Source organism: Leuresthes tenuis, unplaced genomic scaffold (genome assembly GCF_036924035.1).
Source record: "Leuresthes tenuis unplaced genomic scaffold, fLeuTen1.0.hap1 SCAF_1, whole genome shotgun sequence".
NCBI lineage: Eukaryota > Metazoa > Chordata > Actinopteri > Atheriniformes > Atherinopsidae > Leuresthes > Leuresthes tenuis.
The window spans coordinates 39,764,843-39,775,474 of record NW_027325355.1 but is presented as its reverse complement, the minus strand read 5'-3'; the positions used below and the strand labels follow the sequence as shown (position 1 = coordinate 39,775,474).

Here is a 10,632-nt window from a genome sequence, read left to right as displayed (position 1 = left end):
TTCGGTCTGAATGTTGCTGGAAATCATCAGTCCATGTCATAGGGTTGGTTATCTATACCTGTTTAGTATTGCAACAACTTTTTTTAATTCAGATAACAGAAATTTGGGCTGTACCAGGCATTAACTAACAAGAAATATTTTCAACACGGTCATATCTGCAGACAACGGACTGGTGATACCATCTGATTCTACATGCCTTCTTTATATATATATATATATATATATCTCCACACATATATGCTTGTATACGCAGCCTGTCCGTCTTCCTGTCGTCAGAGCGACGCACGGCTTCTCCGCTCGCTAATTGGCCCCCGCCACTCCGTCCTACCACTAGGTAACTTTTTAAGGGTTTTCGGGCGGAGTCAACACCAACTGATTATATAGGGAAGCGCTACAAGAGTTTCAGCCCGGTACCTCTCAGACTCGGTTTGACTTGAGCAGCTGAAGGGGAGAATCCGCTGAAGAACGCACAATAGAACCTTACGGGATATAAGTCAAGATGCCTTCAAATAAAGACGATGGCGGGTGGAAGAAGTTTGTGTGGGATTCAGAGAAAGGAGAGCTGCTCGGTCGCACGGGAGGCAGTTGGTGTAAGTATGTTCGCCAGGTCCCGGTTTATTCATTTCTTTGATTATTCCTAGTAGAATTTTTCGCGCGCGCTCCCGGCTGAAGGAGCGCCGCGTATTTCAGTCCACCTGTTTGATTTGACTTTGCGGCTTTTTGGAACAGACATTGCGTCACTGTATACCTGCTATGTTTCTCTCGATTTCGGTGCCCTTGAAGCTCACAGTCCACATATGAATTTGGTCTAAGTTAATTTGTATTACAAAGCCGTTAAACCGAGGTTGAGGCTGGTCGTGTCGCACGTGTACAACAGGCACTGCGGTGCAATGACACGGTGGAGAGCGAGCGAGCGCACGATCGCACTTCTGTCTCGTCCACAGTGGCTGTTTGTTGGAGAAACGTCAAGTTGTCTTTTAACAGTGACTGAATAAGTATTCAAAGGGTTAAAAATGCATCACAGTCCAAGGTTAGTCAAGGTGACCAGGCCTGCTCATATATGGAGAGAACTATTGATCCGTGTCGGGTTGCTGTGATCAGATGTCGCTGTAATATAAGGAACAATGCAACTGATTAACTTGTTCGACCTTTCTTCTCTAGTTTCTCTGGCAGCGGAAGTGCGCATGTCCATGTACTTTTTTTTTTTTTTTTCAATGTCACCGTTGTCGCGCCTGTCTCTGCACCAGCACCTGGCTGAAGCAGGTGCTTCAGCTCAGCTCCACCGTGTTTGCTCAGGTCCCGCCGGGGTTAGGAAGCGTACTGCTCAGGCTGCAGTCTGCAGCTCTCTGGGTCAGTTGTCCTTCTGAGGTCACCTGAAAGTGCTGATGCATATTGGAAGCTGCCATGCGCAGTGCTGTGTTGAAGGTTGTGATGAAGTGACATCCGGTCTGATGAGGGAACACCTTAACACATTTGATCTTGAAGGAAATTTTCTTCGTATTTACACATCATCAGTATTCCAGAAGTGAAAACTGAATGGCTTTTATGCGGCGTTTCGGATTCTGTGATAACGTGCTTAAAATATTTGCTTTGCCTTAAAGTCCTAATGTCCTTGCATCTATCCAGCTCAGGTGATGCATGTATCCGCTCATGACCTGATGACATTGCTTCATGCAGCAGTGGAAAATAAAGCACAGGAGGAAGATTTCAGTGTTGAATCTATATGTTGATCGCTGCATGGTTATCTACAGCCATGCTTCATTAATGCTCTCCAGCACAGATGAGACTTGTCTTAGATAAAGAAGCTATCACACTTGGATTGTTCACACATTAAAGGACAACCCCCCCCCTCTTTTTTGTGTGTGTGTGTAAGGGGGGGGGGGGTGTTTTTTCGAACATCTTCTATAATTTTCTTGCACAAGTAGCAACAGATGAGTTAAATTTGAAAGGTTTTATTCCTTTTTTTAAGCTTGGCCATTTGGACAACAGTGCGATGATCTGAATGATGTATGACTCTCCGCACTGCAGCCTTCTCCTGCTTTTTTATCCGCATACTTATTCAGATTCTGTGCTGTTAAAGAGTGTTTTGCTACAAACTCACATTTTCTGGCTGAAGCTTCCTGTTGTTTTCTTCATTCTTCATGCACTTCACCCCTCAAAATTTCTCGCGAATACTCTGAAACAATTTTCTGAGGAGTGATGCTGGTGGACTGAAGCACCCTGTTGCATCAGATTTACCTGTAATGTGGTGTTGCTCAGTGGGAATGTAGCTTTAGTGACCTGGGTTTCTTTTCATTGTGACACTTACATGGATCCCAACAATAAAACGGTAGTTTGAGGAAGTTGAAGTGCTGTGGACCAGATTCTTGACATGGCTTTGGAGTCTCAATGCCAAATTTTGCATTTCATGGAGTTTTTAAAAAAAAAAATTTGTGACTGTGATCTAAATAACTGTGATCTAAATAATTTTGTGTATTGTGTCATGGCTGTAGAAGATTGTGCAGTTTAATCTTTGTAGCTCAGTGTACAGAACCGTACTGATGCATTCTTTCTTATCTTCTCCGCAGTCAAAATTATGCTGTTCTATGTCATCTTCTATGGTTGCCTAGCTGGGATATTCATCGGCACAATTCAAGCCTTGTTGCTCACCCTGAGTGACTACAAGCCCACCTGGCAGGACAGAGTTGCACCCCCTGGTAAGAACTGCCTCCCGCTTCATCTCCATTTTGACAGAAACTTGCAGATCTGCCTCTCTCTGTCCACTCCCTGTAACCTAGCAGTGTGTTGACATTGCTGAATAAAGCACAAATGAGGTGATGTATAGCTTATATGCAACTGTTATTTTCTCCAAAGAAATTGCCGCTGAGTTTTTGTAATTTTATGCGCTCATGATGCTTGCTGTCGCATCACAAGCAGCCTTCTTGCTGAGCTTGCTGATCATTCCAAAGTCTCAGTCTCAGGAAGAAAGCTAATCTAAAAAAACCGGTCAGGCAATTCAATATTTATGAGGTGCCGGGTTTCAAACTCTTTGATTTTGACACTTAATTCAAATAAATTAGACTATCCAGTACTATTCAGCACTTACTTTATTCATGTAAGTCTGATTCTTTGACTTCTGAGGCTGACTTTCAATTCACTCACATGCAACATGGTGGAGTTTCTGTCATGAGTTTAGCAAACGGATGTAAAGAGATGTCAGTGCAAGGTCATCAGAAGCTCCAGAGTGACATTTTGTCACTGCAATATTCAAGGTCAAAAATTGATCTCAAGACGACAACAAAAAAAAGCAATCAAGAAGTATTGAGTTCAAGAAATTCTACAATATAAACTATGCCAATTATACTTTCACTGACAAACTAAAACTTAACTTGAGGCACCCCCAGTTGTCAGAAATCTAGTTCTCCTTTTCATTGATAAGGATGATCTGTAATGAAAAGTAAAACCTTTTACTTTTGTGCTTACTCTGGCCTCACATTGTTTTGTAAATCAACTCTTCATATATCTGCTCATCGTGGTCCCAGAGGGGGCTTCCCAGTGTAAGCTCTATGGCCTAGTTTCTATGGTAGGCAGAGCCATCTGGGGTTTTGCAGGCCAAGCAAGAGTGTGTGTGTGTGTGTGTGTGTGTGTTCCTTTTAGGGAATTTGAACAGATTTGCTGCAGTCACTGACTTAATTTCTAGTTATGGTTATGGCTCACACTGTTCTTAAAGTTTAAAGGCTAATTAGAATAAATAAACAGAAATGTGCTCCTTAAAGTTCCTTTTGTGTCCAATACATTAATGCATACTCAGCAGTTTTCAGAATTCAGACACACTACAGGTGCTGAATGTATTTAGCCCATCTTAGAAAGAATACAAGCAGGAGGGAAATCTATATTCTAGAGGCACTGACATTGTCTGGATCTGCTAAAGTTGATAAATCTGCAAAACTTCCCACATTTGTCTTATGGGAAGTGCCACAGTTAGTCAAGTTTATAAACTTGTAAAATATTTCCATTTGGGTGCTTTTATTCCTGATATTAATGTTCTTTTATTCACATGTTCTCTGACACAAGGAAATATTAGTGTATGCCCCAAAGCGTGTCTGGACCCTAATCATGAAGAATAATAGTAATTGCTGACTAGCAACTGTTGTGTTGTCCTTGCAGGCCTTTCACACACCCCACGATCAGAAAAATCTGAAGTTTCCTTCAACCCAAAAGATGTGGAGACATACCTGCCTTACACCAAAGCTTTGACAGAATTTCTGGCTAATTATAACGATGATGACCAGAAGGACCAGATGAAATTTGAGGATTGTGGAGGTGAGTTTCATTCTTTGAAGCGTACCACTCAATTTAGAACTCTGTACTGAAACTTTATCTTGTGACATGAATAGAAAAGATGGTAGTGGACTATCTAAAGAGTGCACAGCTATGATTTATACATTTTGTAATTGGGTCAAAGGTCCGGTTTAAATATTGCTGGTCAAACATTGCGGATTGGCTCTCAAGAGGTTTGTCTTGCACACTTTATATCAGCAAAGCCTTCCCATGGCCCTAAGCGGTCTAGATTTAAGGCGGGGACTCATTGTCACACTCTTAACAAATTCTAACCTATGTACCCCTGACTCTTCCAGAGGAACCTGCAGAGTACAAAAACCGAGGTGAGTTGGAGAGTGACATGGGTACCAGAAAGGCTTGTCGTTTCTCTAGGACCACGCTGGGACCTTGCTCTGGCCTGGAAGACCCAGACTTTGGTTTCAAGGAGGGCAAGCCCTGCCTGATTGTGAAGCTCAACAGGATTGTGAACTTCCGTCCAAAGGTAACTCTGCATGTTTTAGGTTCATAAGTTTGTTTAGCTGGAGACGGCTTTAAAAAGCCTCAAAATGCCTTAAGAGAGCCCTTCCAAGCGTCCTTCTTCTTTTACACCAAGGACCACTAGAACTGTCGCCTAGATCATAATATGATTGTAGTTGATACATAAACAACAAAATGTAGTTAGCAAAATGCAAGCTGGCTAATTAATGTGACAGTGAGTCTTACCAATTAATGGAGAATCCCATAGGATACATGGTTGCCTGGAGATGAAACTTGTTTGCCGCTACAACTGAATTGAAATTAAATGGACAGGCTTTAAATGATCCTGAATCAGAACAAATTATCGGACCTCTGCATGCTTAGTATCTGGAAATAATCAAGGTAGCTTCTCTGGATTTCTCCTAATTTGTTTTCTTTGTTTAGCCCCCCACCTCTAATGACAGCATTCCTGAAGAGGCTCAACCCAAAGTGCAACCCAATGTGATTCCTCTCTTCTGTACCCACAAGGTACATGATCTTATTTTTCCACCTCTTTAATACTAATGCCCTTTATACTATTTCTTCTCCAATAATGGTCTTTGTCATTCCATAAATCTTGTCTCTCTTGGATCATTTTTTTTCCCAGAGAGAGGAGGATGCTGGTAAAATCGGGGAGATAAAGTACCATGGTATAGGCGGTGGTTTTCCTTTGCAGTATTACCCCTACTACGGCAAGCGGCTGCACCCTCACTACTTACAGCCGCTGGTGGCGCTGCAGTTCACTAATCTGACCCAGAACACTGAACTGCGCATTGAGTGCAAAGTGTTTGGGGGAAACATCTACTACAATGACAAGGACCGCTACCAGGGACGCTTTGACATCAAGATCCAGGTTAACGGTTTATGACCGCTATCAGGACCATAGCACCTTCCTTGACTCCCCCTCACCTCCCTGCCCCTTTATCCCCCTAATTATGTAATAGATAAGTGAGGGGGCAAATTATCACAGTTAACTCAGTCACAACTAGTCTTGAATGAATAGGATAAAAAAATACTGTTAAGGGACCGATGTGTAATCTATCTGCTGTCATCTATAGCTTCTACACCTCTTTCTAGGCTTAGAGTTCAATTTAGAGGAGAGCAGCAACAGGCCCTACTAAAAACTTATTCTACTGTAAATTACTTTTCCATAAGCCATGGGACATTAGTTTAAAGATAACTAAAATATAATTCCATCTGACTATAGCAAGCTACATTTGTCCCCTAAATATCGCTGCCTTGTGTGGTTACAGTGCGTAGTTTTGGAGTTAGCTGTAGTCGCAGAGCCTGGTTCTTCCAAACCATGCTACTCCTTCTTTTTTTTTTTTCTTGTCGGCAAGCTTTCGCAATTCTAGGTGTGCTAGCGTCTCAAATGAATGCACACTCCCACTTACTTAATGATTGAAATGGTTGGTTCACTCTTCTGATCTGTGTAAGGAAAAGGCTGCACTCCAGGAAATGTCTTTCCTCTTTTTTTGTCTTTTACTTCTGATCATGGGATACGGTTTGGTTGGGTTGTTATTTTTTTTGTTTTCAGAATCACGTTAATGTGTAAAAGGGTTTTATTCCTTGGTTTCATGCCTTTAACTTTGATTTTTGCCTTGAATGTAGACTTGTGTCCAGCCTGTTAGACACTTTGGCCTGCTTTAGGGCAATGGTGCTAACTTAAGTTTTCAGATTTCTTCTTTGTTTTTTCTTTTTCGTTGCTGGGATTTGTCACAGCATTTTGGTGTAACTCTGAATGTTTTTAACCATTTAAACATGGTGGAAGAATTTTATATTTATGCAGATGTACATTTTGTTTCTTTGCAGAATATTGTAATGTATAAATGCAAAACCAAAGTGAGGAGTAATAGTGTCTTTCAGAAGTAATGCAGTACTCATTAAAAGAACGTCATCATGTTAAGTGCTAAAGTCAACGTCTTGCCTTTCAGTGGTTAACTTTCTGTGTTATGACCTTGAGTTCAGTTAGGAGTAGACTGAACAAGTAACAGGCAGATGAATTTCATGCAGTTCAGAAAAACATTAAAGCTCTTGCAGAGCTATATGACTTCAGATGACTAATGCTGGTATATTAGATATTCGTATCTCATGTTGATGTAAAATGCTCAACTTGACATTTAACAAACCTTTCATTAGTTCACGCAACTTCCATTTTCATCAATGATGGAAACCAATAAAGTCAAAGTGAACCTTTCTCCTGCTTTTCTTTTGTGGCATTATGTCCATCCACTCAAATAAATCTATTCTCCTGACAGAATTATTGTATATATAATTATTGCAGTGGGCAGGAATGACCTCCTGTACCAGTTATTGTAGTGGAGCTGAAAAAGCTTCCAATAAAACACACTGGTATGTTGTGAAGGGGATGATTCACATTGAGAAGCTTGTCAAGATGATGGAGGGGCTACATAACATACCCCAGCACAAAGACAGTTTAAGCAGTTTACTGGGGTATGTTGTCTGTAGCTTACATAATACAACAAACACATTGGAGAGAGTCTATATGCCAACAGGCCCAGGCTGATGCAGGGCCATATAAGACGTAAGTTGTTTTTTTGTTTGTTTTTTTTAGATCAAATGGTAAAGTTAACTCACAAAAATGCAATGATTTGCAAATCTAATTTAGTTGATTAAGTACTTGTCCAATGACAGTCCAATTTAAAAGCTAATAATAACTTAAAAGTAAATAAAAACTGCCTTCTTTACACTGGTGGACTCTCGGAGTGATCGCAGTGAGCATGGAAGAGTTTTTAGCACTGGGAGGAGTTGATCACGATGTGTATCAAACAAAATGAAATATCTTCCCTGGCCCTCCATAGTTGTTTATGACTACCCAAATACAAAAAGTGTTTACTTTGTAGATTTAAACATCTTCAGAATATTTGTCCAACAATGTGAACACACACTGTGTCTCCCTTTCTGTGTGACAAATTTCAATCCTTCACCTTCTCCTTTTTGGGCTCCGAGACGAATGAATGAACTGTTGTTTGCTTAAGAGGAGGAGTAGATTGACTGGACCATTTCTGTTACTGTGAAGTCATTCTACTCTGTGTTCTGCCAGGAGGAGGCTACAGGATTTGGTTGCAGACATGTCTCTGTAATTACAGAAGGTAGCCACTGTGTAGCAGCTAACATGGGGATGTTATTTCAGACATCACCAGAGAGAGGGTATAAGGTTTCCAAAAGCCATGAGCCCCATCAGAACCAAACAGACAGACAGCAAGTCTTTCTATTATCTGGGCCCAGCTGCTTGTGATATCGCTCTATTATCTTTACAAGCATGGTGTATCATGTCCAAGTACCCCCCCCCCCCAAAAAAAAAGAGGGTATAAAAAAGAAAGGTTGTGTTTTTTTCAGTCTTTCGGATATGTTATTTTATATGATGGTGGTTGGCACCGTCGGCTCCAGGTTCAACTCCCGGCTGGAGCCTTTCTATGTGGAGTTTTCATGTTCTCTCTGTGTATGCTCCGGGTACTCCGGCTTCCTCCCACCGTCTCTAAAAATTGTCCTTTGGAGTGAGTTTGTGTGGTTGTTTGTCTCTGTGTGGTCCAGGGTGTACCCCGCCTCTCGCCCACTGACCAGCCCCCCGCGACCCGACTGACGGATTAAGCGGATATAGAAAACTGATGGATGATTGATAAGATGATCCTCATAATTAAAAATCTAAATTGGAGGTTTTGATTCATTTGTAGAGCACCCTAGTCCAAACACTGTAAAGCTCTTTCTTTCTGAGACAAATACAAAGTTCTGTGGCTGTGGGTGGTTTTACAGTGTTTAAACATATTTCTAATTTCAATCACTATCTATAACACTGACTGAAGAACAAACAGAAGTCTTCTGGTGAATTTGCAGCACTGTTCTCTGTTACATAGTGCAGTACACTGTAGTGGTAGCAGTTACATAAACGTTTTGGGTTTCTCACTGTAAGGAATATAGTGCAGCATGGTGGTGCACTGATGTGCCCAGCTGCCTCTCAGCATGAAGGTCAATCCAGCTAGTTCATGCTGTGCCTGTGTATTTCATCCAGGTGCTTTGATTTTCTCCTAATTTCATACAGACAAGTTATATTAATTCAAGAATAATGCTTAATTTAAGATGTTAAGAGCAACACCGTTTTCACATGTAACAGTTTATGGCTACTGAAATATATAAGCTGGTATACAGTGGTGCTTGTAAACCCTTTACAATTGTCAGTATTTCTATCTTCATATGATGATAAGCTAAAATAAAAATCGACCTGGTTATTCACTGACAAAACTGATCCAACATTAGCCTCAAAAAATTGCATTTCATTTGAAGATGAATTAAAATTTGGTGTTTTCAATCAGTAAAATGATAACCAAGTGAAGGTAGGCTTTATGTAAAATACTTTGAGATGGCCAGCCCAAGAAGAACAGTTTGAATAGGTATGTAATAGTCAACTTGGACAAAAGGAAACCTGAGGTAACTTCTAAGAAATTAAATGCCTTTCTCACATTGACTAAAACTGACATTCATGAACATCATACCTCATCAGGAAAACACTGAATTACAAGGGCTGCAAAAATTAAAACACGAACAAGCCAGAAGAAGCAAAAGAAAGTTAAAATAGATCAATCAATATTAATGATAGTTATCCTAATAGTAATAAAGGAAAATGTAACATCTGTCAACTAAATGTCAAGAGAACTCATACAAGTTGATCGTCCAGAAAGAAGAACAAACTCATTTTGAAATTGCCAAGTTAATGTTCTGACTTTATTCCAGCATGGTGACAGAGAAGAACTCCAGTTAAATAGTTTATGTGAGGAAGCCCAGCAACATCCCCAATGTGAAGCTGACAGAGAGATCTAGGACAAAGTTTTCCCAACTCCAGCTATTGCTGCGCATTAGGGTAACAAAAAAAGAAAAAAAGGGCCACACACTTTCTCCACTCATGGAGTGTAAGGAACACAATACAGCATGGTGGTGCGCTGATTTCCACAGCTGGTCAATCATGTATATAATATTAGTGTGAATATAAATGATAACATACACTTCAGTCACATTGATAGTTTGGGTTCATTTTTTTACATTATTTACATAATTTGTTCCTCATCAGTAACAAATCTACTGAAAAACATTGTACGGAGAAAAGGAATAAATTCCAGGAAGAAAACAAAGGAGCTCCCTGTCTTCCAGTCCATACAGACATGTACTAGGTATCATATACCTTGAGATACTGTGGGTCTCCTTATTCCTGAAATTCAATTTCTGCGTTAAAGCAGACTGCAAGAAAGCTGGAGAGACAGTGGCGTTCTCTAATTTAGAAGAGTCTCAATTAGTCTGGAAAGATAGTTAAATAACGTATAAGAAAGCACTTCGTAAAGCTAGAACTGCTTATTATTCATCATTGATAGAAGAGAATAAGAATAATCCCAGGTTTCTTTTCAGCACTGTAGCCAGGCTGACAAAGAGTCCGAGCTCTGTTGAGCCATGTATTCCTTTAACTCTCAGCAGTGATGATTTCATCAGATTCTTCATCAATAAAATTGTTTCTATCAGAGAGAAGATTAATGGAATCCTTCCCACTATTGATGTATCATCAAGTAGAGCAGCTTTAGAAGTATCTTTAGAACCTGATTTGTATTTAGACAGCTTCTGCCCAGTTGATCTTTCTGAGCTAACAACAGCAATAGTCTCTTCTAAACCATCAACTTGTATGTTAGAGAGAGAAAATAGGATACCTTCGATCAAACTCATTTTGACAGGTGACCTCTGACCTCTTATCGATCAATCAAATTAATATGACAGGTGACCTTTGTTTGACATCCGTTTGCTGACATCTGGGGATAT

At 40.4% G+C, this 10,632-nt stretch overlaps 1 protein-coding gene across 1 annotated transcript; it reads left to right on the top strand.

Moving 5' to 3' along the window:
* The first annotated feature begins 389 nt into the window (after positions 1-389).
* On the top strand, positions 390-7,012 carry atp1b1b (ATPase Na+/K+ transporting subunit beta 1b). Its single transcript, XM_072379356.1, has 6 exons — positions 390-590; positions 2,568-2,696; positions 4,147-4,302; positions 4,617-4,801; positions 5,221-5,304; positions 5,423-7,012. The coding sequence occupies exons 1-6, from the start codon at positions 500-502 to the stop codon at positions 5,681-5,683; spliced, it is 906 nt and encodes a 301-aa protein (XP_072235457.1). The 5' UTR covers positions 390-499; the 3' UTR covers positions 5,684-7,012.
* The last annotated feature ends 3,620 nt before the right edge of the window (positions 7,013-10,632 follow it).

Excerpts from the sequence above, each read along its gene's own strand:
- atp1b1b (XM_072379356.1), top strand. The coding sequence starts at position 500 with ATGCCTTCAAATAAAGACGATGGCGGGTGGAAGAAGTTTGTGTGGGAT. Across the intron at positions 4,303-4,616 it reads GAAATTTGAGGATTGTGGAG|AGGAACCTGCAGAGTACAAA; the intron begins GTGAGTTTCATT and ends TGACTCTTCCAG. Across the intron at positions 4,802-5,220 it reads TTGTGAACTTCCGTCCAAAG|CCCCCCACCTCTAATGACAG; the intron begins GTAACTCTGCAT and ends TTCTTTGTTTAG.